This window comes from Hibiscus syriacus, unplaced genomic scaffold, assembly GCF_006381635.1.
Source record: "Hibiscus syriacus cultivar Baekdansim isolate YM2019G1 unplaced genomic scaffold, ASM638163v2 tig00007099_pilon, whole genome shotgun sequence".
Lineage (NCBI taxonomy): Eukaryota > Viridiplantae > Streptophyta > Magnoliopsida > Malvales > Malvaceae > Hibiscus > Hibiscus syriacus.
In genome coordinates this window covers 28,504-53,238 of record NW_024062127.1, presented here as the reverse complement: position 1 = coordinate 53,238, position 24,735 = coordinate 28,504, and the positions used below count along the sequence as shown (strand labels likewise).

Sequence of the window (24,735 nt, the reverse complement as noted above, 5' to 3'; positions counted from 1 at the left end):
TTTCTTACGTGTAAATAAGGAGTGGGTGATTATTTGAAAGTTACTTTTAAATGGATGAATCTTATTGATTAGAACCATAGATGACGTGATGAATCAGATCCATCAAATAATTTCTAGACTTTGAGAGCCGTGATATATTATAAATTCCGAATTTCAAGACTGAAATTTTGAATACTAGAGTGTCTTCGATTGAATTGTTAACCCTTAGGAGGGGGTTAAAAATAATATTTTATTTGACTTAAGTGATTAACAATGATAAAATTTAATTATTATTTTTTAAGGGACTAAAAGTGAAATTGTCCCGTTAACTAGGCCATGACCCTTAATCATTAAAGGGTAAAGTACACAAGAGATTATTAAATTATGCTCAATCGATCTTTTTGGTCATTGAACCTTTAAAAATAAAAAATTGATCACTAAATTGATCACTGTAACATTTTTATGATCATAAAATTTGATAAATTTAATATTCTTTTTGTGAAGTTTTGATAAATTTAATGATCATTTTCTGAAAGTAGTGTAAATATAATAATTATTTTTTAATAGTGTGATAAAATATAGTTATCATTTTATAACAATTTGATAAATTTAATGATAACTTTTATAATTTTGTATGATCATTTACTAAAAAATGGAGAAATTTAATGATTATTTTACGACTTTTAAAAGTTTAGTAGCAAAAATATATTATTTGATTGTAGTTTTGGGATGTAGTGTATTTTACCTATTATTAAATCTCTATCTTATGTGCCAACTGCCAAGTATCAGGGATGAAAAAAAAAAACTCGAATCCGACGGGAAAAATTGAAAATCGAATTAAATGGGTCGGTTTGGGATTATAAACGGGGACGGAGACAGAGAAAAATCGTTTATGCTAAACGGAGACGAGGACGGGTTTGGTAATCCCCGCCTCGATTACCCGCCCTGATAAATATTAAAAATAATTATTATATATATAATATTAATAAATTTAATTTAAATTAAAAATATATATATAATATTTATATATTTAATTTAAATATATATATCCGACCTGATACTTGTTTAAATAACCATTTATGCTAAACGAGGATACTTGTTTCCCCACAGTTTCCTCCGATTATTCGATGGAGATCCCGTTTAAATCCCCGCGATTTTTTTAGTAGGAACAGGTACGGGCTTTTAAATGGAAACTAGGATGGGAGGACCAATACCCGTCTCGAACTCGGCATCTTGCCATCCCAAAGTATCGGGGAACGTAAATTTGGGTTGGGCATTGTAATGAATAAATGATCAGTCTTAAATTTTGTTTTTCTTTTCATCGTTAAATTTACAAAAGAATATATATATATATAATGAAAAAATTCGATAATACAAACAACATATCTCAAAATTAATTTTATCATAAAATATCAAAAAAATATTTTAGTATTAAAACTTCAAATCTTCAGATAATATTTTATCGAATATAGATGAATTTCGTGAAATATCAATTTTAAGAATGAAATATGAATATTTTAATATCAATTTTACCATAAATGACAGTTGATGATAGGTTATGAATAATCAATAACGATGAGCTGAAAATATAAGGCTTAAAGGCTATTTTTATTCCTACAGTAAACTTAATTTATCATGTTTGCCCTTATAGTATTTTCGTATTAATTTAGCACTCAAAATTATTTAATTATATCAATATTTATTATGATTTAGAGTTTTAAGTTAAGGTTTATAGATTAAAGTTTTAAGTTAGGTTAGATTTTAAGATTATACAATCAAACAACTTCGAGAACTAAATTGATGTGAAAAATCATAAAGACAAAAATGATAAATTGAATTTCCTATAAGGACAAAAGTATTTCTTAAACCAAATTATCTAAGTGGCTAAAGGGATGTTTATCGTTCTTATAGGTCCTAAGTTCGAATACCAACATATGCAAAAATAGATATATTTAAGCATATTTATTATTAAATGATTTAAAATCTTTATAACATATACTACTCTATAATTAATAACACACATAAAGTTTGAATACATTATCAAACAAATTCTTACTACATTATCACATGAAAATTAGGACAAAGATGGACAACAAGAACACTACAGCATTGAAATTCAACTTTATACTTGAAATCCTTTCCATCTTCTAAACCTAGTAATATCACTTCCATCAGAGACGGCCATCCCAATCCCACATCGCCCACCATTGCCAACTCCCCTGAAATACAATCTCCATTCATCAACATCACCGTCCATTTCCACCAAACATGGTGATCCAACCCCCTTACTATCCCATCCATCCTCCATTATTGCCCCCTTCAGCACTGCCTCATCTTCAACCCTTCTCCAATCTTTCAATCCGTCGGCCGACACCGCCAGCCCTATGGCACGGCCTCCGTCTGCGCCGACGCCTTCGTATGCCATTACGTAGTTTCCATCTCTCTTGTTCTTCACCACATAGGAATTCATTGCTCCAAGTTCATCAAAGCAGCCCTTTTTGCCTCCACCCAGTATTTTCCCCAGCTTTATCCATTTCATCCCGTCTCTAGACCTTGCAATGCCAATGGAAAAGGCCCGATTTTCGACATCGAATGAGTGATAGTACATTCTTAGATCGCCGTTTCCATGGAAAACAACTTGTGGTGATGAGATGAACAATGAATCCCAGTCTCCCTCGGAACCTACATCAAACAATGCCCCGCTGTGATGTTCCCCTTCAATTCTAGCCCAATGTCTTCCATCTTGACTGATTGCCAAGCCTGGTAAAGACCTCAAGATGTTTCCACTTTCGACACTCAATGTTTCAGGGTTCTGCAAATTAAACCCTGAAATATCCACCTTCTCGGCGCTGTAGCCTGTGTAGTAAAGCCAGTAGACAGCGCTCGAGGCTCTCACTTTAGCACTAGACATGATGACTACTTCACCAGGCCTAATGCTCTGTGTATCAAAAGCCCACCAATCATTGCCACAACTCATGACCAGACCCACATCTGCACTTGATTTCACTCCACCTTTCCCTCTCTCCCAGTGAACCCCGTTGCTCGAAACCGCTAATCCTATGGAATCTGAGCCTTGGGTGGAAACCCCATGGTACCACATATACCATCTTTCTTCCTCATCGCTGATGAATCTTTTCACCACCGGTGAACCGATTTCTTTGCAGTCCCAACAACCAACAGGATCCAAATCAAGCACCAAACCTCTAGAAAGAGAAGAAGAGGGCGTTGAAGAAGAAGAAGAGGAAATTGCTTCATCCGAAACAACTTTTGATGGGTTTTCAGTGTTTAGATTGGGATTGGGTTCGAAAGTTGAGTTTTGGTCAGTTTCGATGTTTGGTTTTGTGGAACAACGACTGAGACAGAGCGAACCGAATCTGGTGTTTGGATTTGGAGCATGACGGGTGAGCATGTTGAGTTTGACCTGTGACCATGGTGAGGCCGAGGTAGTGGAAAAAGCTATAATCGGGACGGTGGGAGTTGAAGGGAAGTTAATGGCTTTCATCGCTGCTGATTTAGAAGCAGCTGATACAGCTTCCATGGCTGGAGAGTTGTTAAAAGATTAGGTAGGGGTGTGGCCTTGTTGGATTTTCAACCAGTCACACCGCGACACGTTGAGCTAACCTCTGGAAAGAGACAGAACATGGAAGCCTTAGGTGTTCGGTCTTAAAAATATCAGGGAACCCAACTAATGTCCAAAGGTAAAGGCACTTCCCAAACATGAACAGCGAAAGTTTGTTGATCTTTTAGACCCATGAGATGTAAAGGGGAGATTACTTACCTCGTCCTAAAGAAACGTATGCTTAGGGTTTTGAGCCAAATCTTCATTTTAAAGTTACAAAAGTAAAGTCGATGCTCAATAATCAAACCTCCAAGACCCTGAGCTGCATACCCTAATGTCGACCAAGCACTTGTGACTAATACATCCGTGAAGCTCAGCGAATACATTTCTGCCAATGCCTTCATGTTGTGCAATGGCTTGTCACTCTGTTGCTGATCTTCGTGACTTGGCTGATGAACCCGATTATTTCACCGGTCATCAACTCATCGTAGGGTGCTCCCGATAAATGTTCCTCATGTTCTCATAGTACCCATGAACCAGAGTCGTCATCAAAACAGCTTTCACTTTGGAGTTTGTTGATGGATTCACAACGAATCCTCTAACATCAACTTCTCCCCTATGCTGAAATATAACCCTTCACGTATTTGAACATTAAAAACTACAAAAAAAAAAAGATTTATGTTCCAAAAATGTGATGTATATATCATTTTCGTACTTCATAAATCATAATTATCAGAGCAATTTAAAATATATTTAAATATCTGATACTTCGAAACTCTGAAAGATATAGAGAACTTCTTAAAAGAAGAGTCTCGAATATTTAACATTCTTTAAGAAATTATGGCTAATTGACCTGACATATGACATGTTCACCTGATATACTAGAACTAAATCTATCGTCAACTGATCATTTCTATATAGATTGCTAACCTATGAGTTGTCATTATGACCCTACAACTAGCTAACACATACACTAAAACCCACTATAAAAGCTCTTGAACAATCGAGAGACAATTGTGGTCTCAATGAAACCATCTCACCATTGTTCTCCTTTTCTCTACTTTTCATGGAGATAGAATTTATTGACATCGACCAACTATCGTCAATTACGACTTTTTGTTCAAATTATAATAAACCATCAATATCAAATCATTTGATACTATGAGCAATCTACGTGTCAATCAAAAAGAAAAACTTGAACCCCCACGCTATATACAGTTGTGGGTGAAGCTTCTATTTCAGTATATCCTCACTAGAAACCCTCTAAGTAAACAAAAGTTATGAGAGATCAAGATCTGTATATCAAATATAATAGAGGAATAACTAAATATAACAAAATTAAAGTATATGGACTAAGTTTAAAAGTTTGAAAGGGGTGACACTTACATATTTAAACAAAAAATAATGATCTACGATATGGCCCGGACAAATTTGGGTTGACCAGCCCAATTTCAAGTAGAATAGTCCGTCTTGTTTTTATATTTTTTTTATGCTTAATACCAAAATAAGTGTCTAGACAATATCATTTTTCTCGAATATGTAGCTAAATTATTTTTTACTCATCCAAGTGTCTAACGTTACAAACGTTTTCATTTGAGGTACTCGGGAAGTCAATATCGTTAATTTTCTCTGTTCAGTGACATGTGTCACAATCTCTATCTGGTTATTTTGATTTTTTTTAAATATATTAAAAATATTATTATATTTTAAAAAAATTAATTTCTCTTTAATTATAAAATAGCCCAAAATCCCTAAAATCTTCAAATCCTAATCTTACCTCACCGCTATCATCCTTTCCGACTACGACCACTACCGCCAATATAGTCTCTGTCATTCTCTTGGCCATACGCCACTGTAGTTGTCGTCGATTGGCTGTCAAAATCGCGTGAGATCGTGATTTTAATCTTAGGGTTTGTAGGGTATAAAACATAGATTCATCGAACGGTCTTTGATCGATCACGATTTCATAAAGGGTTTTGGTCGCCAGGGGAGGTGAGGTCAGGTGGAGCTTCATCGACGGTAAAGGGCGGCATGTGACGTGAGTTTAGGGGTTGAAATGGTTTTCCAAGTTGTTGGGTCATTTAAAAAAAATTGTGTTTTCTTTTCAAGAAATATATAATTTTAATTTTTAAAATTTCTAAATTTTGACTACTATCACTTAACAGGAGAAATTAACACTTTTGACGGTCCTTACACATAAAGTGATAACGTTTGTAACATTCGATATTAAAATGATTCAAAAAATAGCTTAGTCACCTATTTGATAAAAAAGATATAGTTTGGATACTTAATCTCATATTAAGCCTATTATTTAAAATAAAATAAGAAAAGTCAAAAGAACAAAACTTTCTGAAGGGTTTTAGGAGGTTTTAAGCGGAGCTGCCTCGAATGCTATCTTCCAACAACAAACAGCGATTCACACAAGCTCTTAACTCATCGATTTCGATCCGATTCCAGCTCACCGAGTTCTTCAATGTCTTCTCCGAACCCAGAATCCTCGGATCCTCAAACCCCAGCACTCCCTTCAGATCACTCAACCCAAGAGCACAAGCCAGTTGACACCGAGCCTGATCGACCCGACGGCGATTCCTCGAATTCAGGAGGGAAAGAAGAAGAAGAAGAAGAAGAAGAAGAAGGAGAGTGTGGGTTTTGCTTGTTCATGAAATCCGGCGGCTGCAAGGAGAGCTTCGTGGCTTGGGAAAATTGCGTGGATGAAGCCGAGAAGAACGGCGCCGACGACATCGCCGCCAAATGCGTGGAAGTAACAGTTGCTTTGAAGAAATGCATGGAGGATCATCCAGGCTACTATGAGCCGATTTTGAGAGCCGAGAAGGCAGCTCATGAAGAAGCCCTTAGGGAGTTGGAAAAAGAAAAGGCAGCTGTAGAAGATTCTGAAAAACAATTGGAGTCCGAGGAGGATTTGAAGAACAATTGAGGTGGCTGCTTTTTTGGGTTTTAAATTTTAAGTGTTTTTTCGTGGTGAATTGGCCCATTTTGATGGCAAAGGATGATACTTATTTGGGTACTGGTTTATTTTTTAGAGAATGTTTAAAGAGAGGAAAGGTTGGAAATTGACGAGAATTGTACAATAATGCTGGTGATAAGTCACTAAAGCTAACAATTTTTGTCTATGAATCATCTTTGTTTGTTCAGATTGCTTTAATATTGCTAGTAGTGCTTTAGAATGATCTTTGAGGTTGCTAATTATTCACTAGTTGATTCAAATTTTGCACCTTGAGGCTTGAATTGCTTGAAAGAACGATCTTTCGACATGCTCTGGGTAGCCAATGACTCCCTCATAGCTTTCCAAGAACACCCAAGGCCTTATTGATTGTAGTCACTGGTTGATTCAAGTTTAGCACCATGAATTGTTTAAGAGAAAAATCTTTCAGTGTTCTGAATAGCCAATGACTCCTTTATGGCTTTCCAAGAACACTCAAGGTATTACTGATTTTAGTCACTGCTCGATTCGAGTTTTGAATCAACAATATGACTTTCTTCATGCTCTGGATAGCCAATGACACTTTCATAGCTTTCCAAGAACACTCAAGGCTTTATTGACTATATAGGTACATGTTTTACTCCATTCTTCAGTTGAAAGATAACAAAGAATTGTTTTGGTTGTTTTCTGTGTGAATCCGCAGACTGACGTGTTATGAGGCATTCTAATTGAAGTTTAGCTTATTGCAGCACTTAAATCTTCGGTCGTTCCATTCGAATCTGTCTGCAATACAGACGATCTACAGTGTGCTCTTATTACATCAGTAAGTTATCTGTTTCCTTCTATTATTTTATGGATTGGATACATTGTAAGCCTGTGATTGAACGTTTGTGAATCCGAGTATGATGCAGAAAGCCCTAAAAGAAGGGCCATGGTCAATAATGGGACATTGCCAAAGCAGGCTGATTTTTCAAACTCGACCCTTGGTCTCGAATCTGTAATCTACCTTTGGGAGTGATGGCAAGGGAAAATATTACTATTAGTTCGAATTAAACTTGGACAAAATGAATTTTAATAGCTGCTAAGGTGAAGGTGAGGGAGGAGGTGTAGGGGAAGGTTGGATATTGGGATAAGAAAAGTTAGGCAACGTGCCGTCGTAGCATTATTTAATAGCCGATACCTTCAATTAAAACTGCGTGAAAAAGTTAAGCTACCTTATTGAATGTCCTATCAGTCTATTTACAGCTTTACCATTGAAACCCGAGTATAAATACTGCTCAAAATCATGTTTGAAATACAACAGTAGAATAATATGGATGCCTTTACTTGCAGTATTCTCATCTCAATCTTAGCTTCTATTACTATAACAATCCTCTTTTTTGCTTCTAAATCCTCTTTTTCGATATTTTTTTCGAACCTGGAAGAATCTCTTCACGATAGAATGGCTGAAATCCTCGAACGAAGCGAGAGTACGATTCACTTCCATCAATATTCATGGCTCACGGGCGCCAAAATCCTGATCACCAGTGACCCTGCGAATGTGCGCCATGTGATGAGCACAAACTTTGCCAATTACCCCAAAGGGTCTAAATGGAGGGAGCATATGGATGTTTTGGGGGAGACCCTTTTCAGTGCTGATATGGAAGAGTGGGAACATGAAAGAAAACTTGCTCGTTGTTTCCTTAGTCACCACAAATTCCATGATGCCATGACTGAGATTGTTTGGGACAGAATACAGACGGGCCTCGTCCCTGTCCTTCGACATATTTCCGAACAGGCTTTAGTCGTCGACCTTCAAGATTTGTTCCAAAAACACATCCTGGACATAGCTTGGATTATGTCCATCGGCTACAATCCCAACTCTCTGAGCACCGAATCTCGAAAAGACATGATCTCCCAGGCTTTCGAAGATTTCTGTGAAGCGGCATTTACTCGTTTTTCAATGCCCCATAATCTGTGGAAGTTACATAGGTGGCTGGGAATCGGCAAAGAAAAGAAACTTAAACATGCTCGGGAAACCATTGATCATGTCTTTGCAGATTGCATCTCTAAGAGAGACGAGGATGGCTTCAATTGCCAAGCCTTTTATCACCGGACCTTCGGATCAGCCACTACACGTAAAGGCATGAGGGACAACGTTGTCAGTCTCATATTTGCCACGCAAGACACAACTAGTTCGGTTCTCACCTGGTTCTTCTATAGTGTCGCCAAGCATCCTTACGTTGAAGCTAAAATCAGAGATGAAATATCTGAAAGCAGCCCGCAAGAATTGAATAAATTAGTTTACCTACATGCAGCACTATGTGAAACGTTGAGACTGTACCCACCAGGACCACTGCTGTCGAGAACAGCTGTCGAAGCAGACACACTCCCGAGCGGCCATAGAATCGAGCGAGGCACGACTGTTGTGATTGCAGTACACGCCATGGGAAGGATGAGATCAGTCTGGGGAGACGATTTCCATGAATTCAAGCCGGAGAGATGGATCACCGAGCATGGAGAGATCAAACGCGTGCCACATTACCAGTTTACGGCATTCAGTGCAGGGCCGAGGATTTGTCTAGGGAAGGAATTAGCTTTCACGATGATGAAGGCGACCGCGGCAACGATGATATATAACTACGACATTCAGATTCTGAAGGAACACCCTGCTGAGCCGAAGAACAGCGTCGTCTTCCACATGAAGCATGGACTCATGGCTAGAATCAATAACAGATGGACTTGATGATTCCTTGCATGCTGCTCATCTCTATCTATTGTTTATTTGCTTGTGACAAATTGATCTTAAATTTGTATCTTTTACTTGATCTTAATTCGAAAAAAATTACTAAATTTAATGTTTTATATTTTTACCAATTAACTTTTTTTCTATGATACTGTAAAATTAAATAAGTTTATGTAACAATAAAATATTTTTATACCCGGAAATTAATATAACATCCATAGAAGAATACTAGACAATTTAAAAGATGAACAAAGATTAAATTTATAATTTTAAATAGGGTAAATTACATATTTCCTCACCATTATTTTGCATAACAGCATATACTTGAGGCTAAATACAGCTCGAGGGTCTTCAAGAGCATTGAAAGCTTCAAATGCTTCGAAAAAAATAGCTATAAGCAGTTTTGTAGTCCTTCTCTGCATGGAGGATTCCACTCTGCAAATCTATATTACCCTGTTGAGCTGGTGGGACATAAATTGCATTTGCCGCTGTTCTTGCCGCTGTTAGAGATGCCTTGGCTTTTGGCAGGTTTCGAAGAGAGAAGTGAAGCTTACTCTCCAACAAATCTATGTCCACAAGAAGTAGCTTGTCATCCAACCTTCTCACCTCCTTAATCAGGCCAGAAAGGAGATTAAGTGCTTCTTGGTACTCCTTGTTAATCACGTTGAAATAAAGAGCCAAGGGTTGGCGGTAAGATGAAGTAGAAGCTCATCGAAATCACGTTGAAACTTCAGTTGTTAATCCCTCTTGGCTCGAACATAGAGAGGAGACTGGTGAAAATTTTACTTCATGCTCCGTTTTCTACCACTCGAAACTACATCGATGATCTAAGAGACTTATCGATTTTTGTTCCTGAATAACTCATCCTTTGTTTCCTATTCTTATTTTTCTTGTCTACTCATTACCCCTCCCCCCGGTTTTCCTTCAGAATTCCAAACAAACTGTGTACGGTCTGTGATAAGAAAACTCGACCGACCATAAGATATAGTTCAATGAAGAAATTACCACCGCCGGAATTTCAAGTAAACATGAATAAACGGGTACAACACCGCCGACGACAAATCTATGGCGGTCGCACCACTTTGACGACAAAGATTTTGGGTTAAAAATAATCACAAAATGAACTAAATCGCAAACAAAATTCAGTAACTAAAGAAAATTAGCAGAAATGTCTTGAATCTGGTGGGGAATCTCAAGGGGAACAAGCAAAACAAAAGTGAGGTAAAAAATGACAAAGAAAACTAAAAATGGTGAAATTCTCACCTCAAATCAGAGGCTTCCCTATTAGATTTTTCCTTCAGTAGTTCACCTTCCGGCTTTTACTTTCGGTCCGAGCCGTCTGTCTTTTGCAACAAGAAACCTCGGCGACGGCGAAACGAAACTCGCTTTGCTGATTTTTGGGCTTTTAGACTTTTGGGCTGAGCTTAGTAAAGCTAAGATCTGTAAAGCAATTAATGACTTGAATCACTATACATATGGGTTGTCAGACTCTTTATATTAGCATTTTTGTAAGGTTTTATCGAGTGCCTTTTTGACTCAACCTTGTGTTTGTTTATTTTCTCTTGATACCGCAGTTTGAAAGTATTTTTGTTTGCTGGGGTTATTGGTATATTTGTTCTTCTCCCACTGAATTGCTCTGGGGATCAGCTTCAGGATATTGATTTGCTGATTTGTCAAATAATTCTTTGGATGTGTTTACCATTTCAAATCTAAGCAGAGGCTCAAAAAGGTAAGTTCTAGTTTAAAATTGCTTTTCACTTGATTGATTGAATGTTGTGAAATAGATGACTACCTTCAAAAATTAACTTTTAAGCTTCCTCAAGAAAAAGTGTTTTGTGGTACCTTTGAGGGAACCTAAGAGAGATAAGTAATGTCGTAGAAAGATCATGTTTTATGTTCTTAAGTCTTTAAGAGCTGGTGATCATCTGTTAGAACTGAGAGGTTTTAGCTTTATCATATGATTAGGGCCTAGTCAAGTGTAAACGGAACTTAATAGTTTTATCTTTTTTGGCAGGTTATGGGCTCACTTTAGTGCTGTGTATCTTGTTACTGCATTCATTTGCTATCTGCTCTATTATGCACCTCTAGTTCTACGCACCAAAGAAACTCGATTAACAGAATTCAACTGCATGAAAGTCCTTAGTCATTTATATGAAATTTCAAGTCTTATGTTTGTTTGAACAGTGTATTATCTATCTCAATGACACAGGGATGCGAAGAACTTAGCAGGTGTTATCGATCGTTGTTTTCATTTACTTGTAAATGATGTGGAGTTATTTAAGCGAGTATATTGAACTGGGTACCAAGTGGTGATTTTTCTGCAGGAATTTAAATATATAACTGCAAAAAGGATTGATTTTTTTTTCACTCAATTAAACCTCAGCCTCATCAGTTCACAATATAGGTGCGCAGTATCCCTGTTTCTGCTGGGAATAGTGTGAGAGAGTGTTGAAAGGTTTTTCCTGGAATACCATCCTTCTACATACCTTTCACATATGGTTGTTCATCGATCAAGTAAACTCCGAAGTCTCATTGTAAGCAATTAATTTTAATGTTTTCATTTCTTTAAGCTTCTAGTTCTGATTTACCCATTTTTATATTTTCTCTTTAATTCTTCTTTTATTTCTTTTTTTATGTGTGATCAATTAACATAAATGAGCAATATTTTCATCTTAAGCCCGTGGATTTGTTTCTATGTATGGTTAAGTGTATGCTAGTGGTACTAAAGTGAATCCTGTCTTCTTTTTCTTCTGTTATAAATGGGTCTGGTGCTCAGTTTCATATTTCTAACTGTTATTTCATTACTTTTTCTTCCAGAAGGATGCAAAAAATATGTGTAAAAGGCTTACACACTTGCAATCAGAATCCAGTCAGCAGAAGTATAGACATGTTGGGTTGTTTCGGAAGAAGGTTGATCTGGTGGATCATTATGGAAAGAAATTAGAAGACATAGAGGAGAATATGAGATTAGAGCGATCTGAAGTTTCATTGGCAGCAAAAGTATGTGTTCATACCTGCTTTTTTTCTGTTCGTTATATTTTCCAACTTTTTGTCTAGCCTTCTAAATTAAAGCTTTCCTTTGCAATTAAGTTGGTTTGAAATTATTTTGTGGTGAATGGAGCATCCTATTGATAATTTCTTGTGCAATGTAAAAGGAAGTTCGAGCAGCTTTTCTCTTTCAAGTCTAGGTATGGTGCAGCAGTTGCCTTCCACATGCAACAATCGACTAACCCAACAGAGTGGGTCACAGAGCTAGCTCCTGAACCACATGATGTCTACTGGCCCTTTTTCTCATCAACATTCATGAAAATATGGCTTTCTAAAATTGTTGTTGTTGTTGCATGTGTACTCCTGACAATTCTATTTCTTATCCCTGTTCTGGTTGTGCAAGGTCTTACTAACCTAAATCAGTTGGAAATTTGGTTTCCGTTCTTGAAAAGCATTCTAACCGTGTAAGTGTAGACTAAAAGCTCCAGCTTATTTCATTTCAGCATCATTCCTGTTGTTTATCTTCTTTGACTGATGTATGTTTGTGTTGCTGCCAAAGCTTTGGCCTTTAAAATTCATGGAAAACTCTTCCAATATTCTACCAAACTATCTCTCTCCTTTTCTCATAAAGGAGATTAAAAATCTCAGAGAAATAAATAATAGTGAAGTTGAGCATATCTTGATGTGTTATTTCTGTTGCTTCAGTTTATAATATCAACCAGAGCTAGATCATTGGAATTTTTAATTAGAAGATTGCAGAGTAACTGCCAATTATAATAAATTTGTTGCTTTTCATATAAATATTTCATCCTATTATCGTTCGTGTGGAAAATGTATGATACCTAAGCATTTTCATGTTATTTATCCATATTTTTCATTTTCTTAGTAACACAAAGTTTGATCACTGTGTTATGTTTGCAGAACATTTGTCAATGAGGTAGTTACAGGGTACCTTCCCAGCCTTATTCTTCGGTTGTTTCTCAAGATTGTGCCTCCAATAATGGAGTTCCTTTCCTCCATTCAAGGATACGCATGCCACTGTGAAATTGAGAAGAGTGCATGTAACAAAGTGCTCTGGTTCACAATATGGAACATATTTCTTGCAACTGTATATTCTGGACCAGTTTTATATCAGGTTTCTATATTCCTTGATCCCAAGAATATTCCTGCCAGGCTCGGCATTGCTTCTGCCATTCCTCTTGGTGTACCTCTGTCTTGCTTATACCATCTATCGCAACCAGGTTAGTTAGCTATCCGTGCTCCAATTTTTTACCTACGATCTCTAATTGTCATCTTCAAGCAAGTCATTTCAAGCGACTTTCTTACATCGGGATAAATTGACATAGATCTAAAGAAAATACCGTAGTGTTGATCTTTGGTCCTACCACTGTAGGATACTTTTATTAGTAGATTGCAGACGACTGTATCTTTGTAAGATTATTAAGGAGATAACAAACGTACTTGCGTTATATTCGTACATATCCATATCATAGATGTATTATCGCATCTTTGTATGATTAAGTATGAAGTTTGAGTTGATGATTGAAAATTATAATATATGAAGCCCTCCACAAGCTCGTAGGTTTGAGTTCCTGGTACCAATTTTGGACAACTTGCGTTATTCTTTGACAAATTTATTTTGCAGTTCATTAATGTATATGCACCAAAGTATGAGACGGCAGGGAAGTTTTGGCTCGTTGTTCACAATTCAATTACATTCTCTCTTACTTATGCAAGCCATTGCATTTGGAATCTTCACACTGAAGAAACTCCCATTAGCATCCACTTTGGTTATCCCTCTCCCTATCCTCATATTTCTCTTCAACGAGTACTGCCGGAAACGTTTCTTGCCGAATTTCATCGCTTACCCTGCTGAGGTAAGTATCACCATGTGCCATTCGTAAGTTACGCAATCGTATCATGAATCCTCGATAGTGATCTTGGCTCGGATTTAAAATCTCTCAGGTTTTGAGTACGAGAGACAGGGAGGACCGACATGATCCGAATATGGCAGAATTCAATGAGAACTTGGTGACTGCCTATCAGGACCCAACCTTGCACTGACTGTCTTAGGAGCCCTCTTATATCTTCTGCTCAAGTTCAACGTTAAGGTATGGTTTTCAACGTTAGCTATCAAAGGTGTATGAGAAAATGTGTGCTTGGAACTTAATTATGTTTGTTAGCCATCAAAGGTATGAGAAAATATTTGATCATATTTTATACACAAATTCTTTTTTTTAAATGTGCAGTTTCACCTAAGAGATCAATTTTTCATCGACATAATTTCGTTAAACATGGGATAATATATATATAGGGTGATTATCGAGCGAGTCGATCACGAGTTGGGCAGTATTTAATTTGTGATCGTTAAAAAAATTTTGTTGCTCGACTCGATATTCGTTAAGCTCGTTAAAATTTTGCTCGACCCGTGCTCATTAAGAAAAATTATTGCTCGATTCGTTGTTCGTTAAACTCGTTAAAATTTTGCTCAACTCGAGTTCGTTATGAAAATCTATTGCTTGACTTATTGATCATTGAATTTTTTTATTTTATTTTTTAAATATAAATAAAATCTACTAATACTATATGAAACTTAATATAAACATAAATTAATAAATTTAATCAAAAAATTATCAGAATAGGTACGAAACAAATTTAAAGTATAAACACTAATATAACAATCCATAAGTACATTAAAATAATAATTAGCATTTGATTGTTGGTTGTATTAAAAAAATATTAATTGATAATTTAATTTTCTAATTATTTATTAGAAAATTAATAAATTAGTTATTTATCATTTTTTATTATTTATTAGTAAATTAATAAATTTTTAAGATAACTACTAAAAAGTTATAAAAAAAATTAATGAGTTGTTCGTAAAATTATTCAGTCGAGTTGGACTTTGTTTGACTCTACTCGTTAAGGTCTCACGTCGAGCTCTAGTCGAACTTTTATCAAATTTTCATCGAGTCGAGTTCGATTTGCTCACAAACTGCTCAACTCATTAAACGCTCATTTATATATATAACTTTTTTTCCAGTTAGATCAATATTATACATTTTTCTTTATTTTTTGTCATTTTTTTTTGAAAAGATATAAAAATATTCTAATATAATAGAGGATTAGTAAAATTATATACAAAAAAGAAAATGAATCTATCTAAATCATATGATTAATTTTAATTTACTATAAACTATAACTAGCTATACTTTTGCTCAAATGTACTGCCATGGCATTATAATTATATCGAAAGACAATATTACAAAATTAAAAAAATGATGATTATAAATAAGCTTTTATTAATCGTGGTAAGTACAAGACATGATCTGTTCAAATATAATTCTCAATTGTTTGAGATTAAAGGCTCTCACATTTGGTGTTCATGGTGCTTGAACTCGGAACCTCAAGGAACACCAACAATTCTTTTACCACCGAGATCGTTTGGTTTATGCTTTTTATACATTTAAATAATCTAAACATAAGTGAATTATTATGAGAGTTAGTTGCATCATATGTCCCTAAACTATAACCCTCATTTTATATTGATTCTAAAACTTTTAAATTTTCCAATTTCATCCCAAACTATAACTCTCATTCTAAATAAGTCCTTAAACTTTTGAACATTCTAATTTCATCCCTAAACTATGGCCCTCTTTTTAAACTAGCCCTCCCACTTTTGAATCTTTTAATTTCATCCCCAAATTCATCCAAATATGTATTAGTTTCAATCATAATAACCTAAATTTTGTTTTTTTTGTAAACATATAATAATATAACTTGGCCTAGTGATTTCATTAACAAGGGATGTGATTAGTAAATAAGTATAGTTCGGGATAATATTTGAATGTTTTAAAAGTTTGGGGACCGATTTAGAATGAAGGTCATTGTTTGAGGATGAAATTGAAATGATCAAAAATTTAAGGACTAATTTAAAATGATAGTCATAATAAGGGATGAAACTGAAATATTTAAAAATTTAAAAACCAATTTAAAATAGAGAAAATAACCTCAGTGACCAAAAATCCCATATAATATACGATTTTAACCAACTTTTTCTGGATTTGCCAAACTGACCAACAAAATCGCAATGCGATCGCTAATTCGCAACGCGATCTCCATTATCGCAAATTCGCGTTGCATTTCGCGTTGCGATAGTTGAAAATCGCGTTGCGATGGTCTACAGTGTCGTTGCGATGGTCTACAGTGTCGTTGCGATGGTCTACAGTGTCGTTGCGATTTTCCCAATTCGCAATGCGAATAAGTAAATCGCAATGCGATACTGACTATCGCAATGCGATACTTACTATCGCAATGCGATAATACAAAATCGCAACGAGATACTGACTTTCGCAACGCGATTCTGACTTTCGCAACGCGATAATACATAATCGTAATGCGATTTTCAAAGCGCCATTAGTATCCTGGCCAAGTATTTTATTTTTAAATTCCAAACACGAATATTAATATATTGGAACACTGAACCGTCCACAGTATATCCCGTAATCGCAACTCATAACCTAAAACCTAAAATCACAACTCAGTCCCATCTCCATCTCTCACTCTCTCACCCATCTCCGACGAAATCCGTCCCCATCTCCGGCGAAATCCGTCTATCTCCATCTCTCAGAGCCACCCTCACAATCAGAAATGGAAAATCAACCAAATTAACCAACGAGTGTTAGTTTTTTAAATTATTTTCTTTTTGAATTTTTTGCATTATTATTAGGTTTTTCATATTGAAATTGATGATAAGTTTACTGGTAATTTCAATAATAGATTAACCATTTCACTTAGATTGCTTATTAAATCAACCGAGAATCGCAACGCGAAATGAAAATCGCAACGCGATTTTAGTTTCGCGTTGCGATTCTCTCGTTGCGATAGTCATTTTCGTGTTGCGATTTTCATTTTCAGAAACTATACTTCTTCTGCAAATTGAAACTTGAATGAATTTCATTACTTCAACCAAAAAACAAAGACAAATACGAAATTCACAGTGTTGCAAATTTAAGTTTTTGGTATATCTTCACAGTGTAGTTTTTGGTATATCTAACTTAGTATGTTTATTGTTTTTGTAGAACTTTTATTCGGCTCAATTGACCTTAAGAAATAAAGTCAGCCTGGCCAAAATAATTGCGTCGAAGCTTTCACCTGCACAAAGAAAAATGTTTGAGGATACATGCTTCGGGCCATGGATGAAAGTACAACATCCCGGTGGAGATGCGATGTTGACACACCTGTTTCTTCAAACCATGACTAGCGATCTACCAGAGACTATACAACGTCGTGATGAAGAGATATGGTTTGATTTTCCACCGGCGTATACGTGTTTTGGGCGGGAGGAGTTTTGCTTAATCACCGGTCTACGCTTCGGACACGATGATGTAGGTCGGTACACTAGGAACATTACCCGCCTATCATGGCTATCCCGGGTTTTTCTTGAGCTGGAGAGGCCGAATCTACACGTAGAAGACCTAACAAGATTGTTGAATAAGAAATATGGTTTTACTCGGAATGAATGACGTTGACGTTGTCCGAGTATGCCTTCTAATTCTTTTGCATGCCGGCTTTTAGGCAGAGAGGCCAGACAACATATTCCAAATGATCTAATCAAATTGGTAGAAGACCTAAATGCGTGGAACCTGTTTCCGTGGGGCTCGTATTTATGGAAAGCTACATGGAATAAGTTATCGTCTGCCTTGGATGATCGAAAAAGTTTGCATGGCGATGGTTCCAAATACACTTTGACAGGCTTTATTTGGGCCTTTAAGGTAAGAATTTTTATATAATGTTTCCAAAATTATAAGTAATTATTTAACAATTACTAATGTTTGTTATTATATTGTTTGTAGATTTGGATATTTTGAGGCCTTTCCCGCCATGAAGACATATGCAATAAAAACTTCAAATGATATTCCCAGGGCTTTTTCCTGGAAGAGGAAACGGACCTTGCAATGGGAAGATTTACTACGGTATACGACAATAAATAATGTAAGTTAACATAAATACTACCATATGTTTATAAACAAGTTATTACTAGTACACGTTTAACTTTGTTTGAGCTTTTATATTGTTAGGAGGCCAACACTCCTCTACAGAGGCTGACACCCACGGAAGCTGAGCTTGCCACTGATTGGTGGCAAGCTAGTAAGCGTTTTTTTTATGGAACGGTTGATGAGCAGCCTCCACTTCGGGAGCCATCACCTCGCCCAGAGCTATCACCTCACCCAGAGCCATCATTTGATCGACCCGACTATACACCTCCACAGCGACAGCCATCACCTATTCTGTCACATCATCGAGCCTCTTCTCCACCATCACCGCAAGATAGGCGACCGACAAAGATGCCACGACGTTTATCTCCCTGTTCTCTACCTCCACCTCAACGGGATGAGTTAGGGGAGTTACGTGATGAGGTCAATGCCTTGCGTGAGGAGGTCGGTACTTTACGCAAAGACGATGGTGCATGGCGTGTTGAGGTGTCTACATTACGCGGTGAGGTAGCCGCTCTACGTGAGATGGTAGCATCGTTGCAGAATGAGGTTCATACTCTACGCAACGAGGTAAGTTTAAGATTTTTCATACTCGTAATTCATTCGGTTGCTGCCAATACTGCTAAACTGTTTTTGTTAGTATTTGTTTTTGGTTTTGTTTTTGTCTTTTGGTTGAAGTAATGCAATCCATTCAAGTTTCAAATTGCAGAAGAAGAATAGTTTACTTTCGCAACACGAAAATGACTATCGCAACGCGGAAATGGCTATCGCAATGCGAAATGAAAATCGCAACGACAAAATCGCAATGCGAAATGAAAATCGCAACGACAAAATCGCAACGCGAAATGAAATTCGCAATGCGATTTGTGTTTCGCGTTGCGATTTTGTCGTTGCGATTTCATTTCGTATTGCGATTTTGTCGTTGCGATTTTCATTTCGCATTGCGATTTTGTCGTTGCGATTTGCATTTCGCCTTGCGATAGCCATTTCGCGTTGCGATAGTCATTTTCGCGTTGCGATTTTAAGTTTCATGTTGCGAAAGTAAACTATTATTCTTCTGGAATGTTTATATATGTTGTCCTTTTAAATGTTTATATAAGTGCTTACTTCTGGAATGTTATCTGAGCATTTTGTGAACTATGATAGAATAATGACTTGGGTGAATACAATGCTAGTTCGAAACATATTTGTCTTTGTTTAATATCATGTCTGTTTATTTACTGATTTATGTATTAATTTTTTTTAGCGGTCCGATAAGGTGGATGCTTTACGTCGGGTTTTCCTTGCACGACGGAGTTCACGCATCAGACGGCGTGGACGTGCTATTACGTCTCCGTTCACCACAATGGTGCGAAGACTCCGCAAGAAGAAGCCCGACTCACCTGTCATCCCTCAAGAGTCCCCTCCAATCGTTCAAGAGGCCTCTATCCTCCTTCAAGAGTCCCCCCCACCGTTCAAGAGGCCACTGTCATTGTTGAAGAGGTCCCTCCCACCATTCCAGAGCCCGATTCACATGGGGTAATATATCGAAGTATTGAGAAACCCCCACCGGTTCCGGACATGATGGATGAGAGTTGGCTCTCGTATGAGTTACCGGCTAGTACCCTTCCGGTATTTGAAGTGGAGAGGAGACAACTACCGGAAACAATTGTGGATAATACCCTTTGGGCTAAGACCGCAGTTGATTTTTATCTACATGAGCGGAGCCAATGGTGTTACACTGACATAAGCAAACTCAACGATGAAATGTTTTTGTTGCTTGATCGGTCTTGGTGGGGTGTGCTATTAGGGGTTGAAGACAGTGGCTATTTCGATGGGGAGGTAAGTCTTATATTTGACTTATATATGATTTTGATTAATTTTTTTAAAAATTAATGTAATTCACTAATATATGTCTTTTTTTTGTAAAACAGCATATCGATGCATGGGTGTCACGTCTTCTAATAATAAGGAAGCTTAGGAAAAATAAAAAAAATTCACGATATACAATAATGTCGGCGGCTTTTCACGCAGTTCACTTGAAGAATCAACGAGATGAATCATTTTCGTTGGGCAACGGACAAGCTAAACTTTATCCTGCATGGTGGGAGGTCGATAAGGTTAGTGTTTATTTTTTAAATTTTTTAAAGGTGTTCATAAATAAGTGCGCAAATAAATGAATTATTACTTATGATTGCAGGTGTTTATCCCTGTTTTGGAACGTCGTCATTGCTTCTCGTCCAACTTCAGCTTCCATCCCTGAAGATAATAGTATATGACAGCATGATAAATTATAAATCACTGTCTGATTTGAGAGATATTATCAAGGGATGGAGCTCTCATTTGGCTAAATTCTTGGATGGGATTAATTATTGGACTCATTCTGGACACAAGAAGCCAAAGAAGTTCAATGTCACAGTTGTCAGAGACGAGACCGTGCCACAACAATCGCCGGGAGGCAGAGGGGATTGTGGTCCTCTCGTATGCATGTGCTTGGCGCGTTTGATGATGGGAAGCACAGAGTTTCTACCTCCCACCGATAGAGATAGAGCTGCAGTAGGCTTGTGGTTTCAGCATTATATGACTAGAGCGATATATTCTAGACGCTGCCTACCTGCATCCGCGTTATGAAAGTATCCATTGTTAATTGGTAAGTCAAATGCAAGTTTTGTTAACATATATACTCCTTTTGGTTTGAAAATGTTTGGTTAAGTACCTATAATTCAATAATTTGTTGTTTGTAGGTTTTAGATGTGTAGGAAGTCTTGTTTGAGCAAATGTTTGGTTTTTGCAGGTTAATCCTTAAGTGAGCTGCGTGAAATGGATGTACGGGTGCAAAAGTTGATTCATTGATTCAATAATTGATGAGGAAATAAGAATTATTATTATTTTTTGATTGTTTAATTGATTTGTAAAAAATGATTTGTAAATGTTGATTTGTTTAATTGGTGTGTACATAATTCTTATTTGTGCTTGTTTAATTGATTGAAATGTAATTGTTGATTTGTTGATTTTCAATCTGCATTATGTTGAAGGCAAAACAGACTATCGCAACACGAAACTGACTATCGTAACGAGAAAATCGCAATGCGAAATGAAAATCGCAACGAGAAAATCGCAATGCGATTTTCATTTTGCATTGCGATTTTCTAGTTGCGATAGCCATTTTCGCGTTGCGATTTTTCATTTCGAATTACGATATCCATTTTCACGTTGCGATTTCCCCGTTGCGATAGTCAAATGAATGTCTAATAAGTGATAACAACTGAACAGATCATAGCAATGTTCAAACTCAAGTTACTAATACATGCCTAACTGAAAATGTTAAAAGTGCACACATAAAATACACATAATACAACGTTTGCATTTAAAAATCACCTAAGTTAACAGTCCCAAAAGGTGAAGCCGGTTGTGATTGGGATTTTAAAGATGATTGCGATTTTCAGAATCTCGTTGCGAAAGTCAGATTCTTGTTGCAATTTTGTATTATCTCGTTGCGATAGTCAGTATCGCATTGCGATTTTCCAAATTCGCATTGCGGTTTACTTATATTCGCATTGCGAATTAGGAAAATCGCAACGCGATACTTACTTTCGCAACGAGATAATACAGAATCGCAATGCGATTTTCAAAGTTCGCAATAGGTTTTAGTTTCGCAACACAAATTTTTTGTGTATATATCTACACAGAAGCAACAACTCATAACCTAAATCCCTAAATCGCAACTCATTCCATCTCCATCTATCACTCTCTCCGGTGACATCCGTTCCTATATCCGTTCCTACATCCTTCCCAATCCGGCAACAGGTCTTAGTTTCGCAGCTCGTTTGTTTAGTAAATTAATTTACAACCATGAAATCATCTAATGTTGATCATGTTTGGATAGATTTGTGTTTTGGAGGGTCATGGGAAAATGTTCATGGTGTTTTACAATATATGCCTTTACCCATGAATCTTCAACTAAAACTGTCATTAAAAAAGTTAACTTATGAAACTCTAATGTTACGTGTTTCAAAGAAATTGAATTTAGAGCCCTTAAGTTGATTTAGGCTATCTTATCAGAGGAATGATAAAGTTTATTTGTTAACCGACAATGAAGATGTTGAACGATTCATTGCTTACATTAGTGTTTCAAGTGATGATGTTACATTGTATGTTGTTGAACCTAGAAGTAGTATTGTTGGGTCAGTAGCGGGTAGTAATCAACTATGTTTTTCTCAAAACCCACAACCTTTCTCTAATCCAAATCCCAATCAACTTTCAGCACCAAATTCTGGTTTTCGTATTGACCAATTAGACGATGATGAGCCAATAGAAAAAATTGTGAGTACTAGTCAGTATTCGAAATTTGATCTTGGTCAATACCCCAACAGACCCTGCGTGTAATGATTTTGATATTGGTCAATACCCGAAATTTGATGATGAAACAACTGTTGCCGAGGAAGATGTTGTTGATGATAATGAGGAGGAAGTGGAGGATGTGAATGAACATGTTGAACATCCATTCTGTAATTCATATAATCCTGAAGAAGAAAAAGAAGAAGAAAAAGTCCCCGAAGAAAAAGTCCCCGAAGAAAAGAAAATGCCACGGGAGTATAACTGGAATATGCCAGAATTACTTCAGATACCGGAAGAAGAGTTGGTAAAGAAAGCAGTTGATTGTTACACAAAAGTTATTCGTATCAAGAAAGATGATTGTTTTGATACAAAGGAAGACTTGAAGATAGCTTTGTATACGAAATGTGTGGAAGATGGCTATCAACTAAAAGTTAACAAATCAAGCAAAGATCGTTTCGAAACAAGGCGTATGATTGACAAAAACTGTATGTGGCGTATGATTACAAAGAGGATAAAAGATTGTGAAATGTTTCAAGTTAGGACTTTTATTGATAAACATACATGTTCAAGAACCCAAGTTTTTCCTCACCATAGATAGGCAAACAAAAAGGTGTTGGGTGGTTTTCTGGCTGAGTTAATGTTTTTGAATGGTAGGGTATATCGGGGACATGAAATTATGACTGACATGAATGCTCGGTTCAAGATTAGTATATCATATTCTCAAGCTTGGAGAGCCAAATGTTATGCCTTGGAATTGTTGAGGGGGTCGCCAGAAGCATCGTTTGCCCAATTGCCGGCTTATTGTCACAATTTAATGTTGAAAAATCCTGGGTCGGTCACTCATATCAAAACAGATAGAGATGGACGCTTTGAGTTGTTGTTTATCGCCATTGGTGCTGCAGTTAGTAAATCAATATAATTCTGTTGACTCATTTCTGTTAGTTACATGCATTTCACATTTAAATGATTATATTTCTTGTGTATATTATTTTGTTGATTCGTTCGTTTATTACTTGCATGCGCCCAGTTATTATAGTTGACGGAGCACATTTGAAAGGTCGATACCTTGGAGTAAACTTATTAGCAGTAGCCATGGATGCTAACAATGGGATATTGCCAATAGCTTACGGGGTTGGCAAATCTGAAACCTCTGACTCATGTACATGGTTTATGGGGCATCTTAGGAATTGCATAGGTCCTATTAGCAATCTGACAATCATATCCGATAGGGCAAACTCAATTGACAACGCTGTTAGAAGGTGTTTCCCATATGCTTTTTATGGACTTTGTGGTGTTCATTTGTATAGAAATCTAAAATCAAGGTCTGCTGGTATAAAAAAGCACAAATGGACATACTGGAAGGCTGTAAAAGCTTATCGGGAAGTGGATTTCAATAAGCATATAAACTGTTTAAGACGTGTTTTGCCTCAGTGTGCTCAAACACTAGAAGATGTTGGGTTTGAAAGATGGTCAAGAGTACATCAACTTGGAGCAATATATGGTTTCATGACGTCTAATAGTGCAGAATCAATCAACGCTCTAAGTCGTCATTCCCGTAAATTACCCATTACTATGTTAATGGAGTTTTTTCGAGCCTCTATTCAACAGTGGTACTACAAGAAAAGAAACCATGCAGGTATTATTTCTTTGAATTCGTAACTTATCATATATTTTACTAAGTATTATTTATTTAAATTTACAGGAACATTGGAACATCATGTTACACCATGGACTGAAAAAAAGATAATGAAACGTGTTGTGAAGTCAACGCCATGGAGAGTTGAACCATGTTCAAACACTTTTTTTGAAGTATTGGATAATAACTTAAATGGGCTTGTCGATCTAAATGCAAGGACGTGTAGTTGTATGAAATGGCAAACATCTGGTTATCCGTGTGGCCATGTTATAAAAGTTGCTCTTCATCTAAACCAAGATGATTCAAGCACATACACTATGGATTGCTACACTATAGAAGTATATCGACATACTTATGCCGAGATTATCTACCCTATTCCACATCCTTCTGAGTGGGACATACCAGATGACTTACAAACAGTTTTGCCACCAGCCATGGACAGAAGGCTACCTGGCCGACCAAAAAGTCACGATCGTATACCGTCTAAGGGTGAAGAGAAGAAGAGATCGACATGTAGTCGGTGCAAGGAAAGTGGTCATACAAGGTTGACATGTGGATCACCAGTGCCATCACAATCATCTTTTCCTCTACCAA

The 24,735-nt window shown here is 36.7% G+C and overlaps 3 protein-coding genes and 1 pseudogene across 3 annotated transcripts; 3 read left to right on the top strand and 1 right to left on the bottom strand.

The window, feature by feature from the left end:
- Window positions 1-2,016: 2,016 nt before the first annotated feature.
- On the bottom strand, window positions 2,017-3,532 carry LOC120201271. The gene has a single exon (XM_039201912.1). The coding sequence runs from the start codon at window positions 3,515-3,517 to the stop codon at window positions 2,102-2,104; it is 1,416 nt and encodes a 471-aa protein (XP_039057843.1). The 5' UTR covers window positions 3,518-3,532; the 3' UTR covers window positions 2,017-2,101.
- A 2,358-nt stretch (window positions 3,533-5,890) lies between these two features.
- LOC120201254 lies at window positions 5,891-6,686 on the top strand. The gene has a single exon (XM_039201898.1). The coding sequence runs from the start codon at window positions 6,012-6,014 to the stop codon at window positions 6,471-6,473; it is 462 nt and encodes a 153-aa protein (XP_039057829.1). The 5' UTR covers window positions 5,891-6,011; the 3' UTR covers window positions 6,474-6,686.
- A 994-nt stretch (window positions 6,687-7,680) lies between these two features.
- Window positions 7,681-9,247, top strand: LOC120201270 (alkane hydroxylase MAH1-like). The gene has a single exon (XM_039201911.1). The coding sequence runs from the start codon at window positions 7,792-7,794 to the stop codon at window positions 9,202-9,204; it is 1,413 nt and encodes a 470-aa protein (XP_039057842.1). The 5' UTR covers window positions 7,681-7,791; the 3' UTR covers window positions 9,205-9,247.
- Window positions 9,248-10,865: 1,618 nt separating this feature from the next.
- Window positions 10,866-14,434, top strand: LOC120201259 (annotated as a pseudogene).
- The last annotated feature ends 10,301 nt before the right edge of the window (window positions 14,435-24,735 follow it).

Coding starts and splice junctions, on each gene's coding strand:
- LOC120201254 (XM_039201898.1), top strand. CDS start 6,012: ATGTCTTCTCCGAACCCAGAATCCTCGGATCCTCAAACCCCAGCACTC.
- LOC120201271 (XM_039201912.1), bottom strand. CDS start 3,517: ATGGAAGCTGTATCAGCTGCTTCTAAATCAGCAGCGATGAAAGCCATT.
- LOC120201270 (XM_039201911.1), top strand. CDS start 7,792: ATGGATGCCTTTACTTGCAGTATTCTCATCTCAATCTTAGCTTCTATT.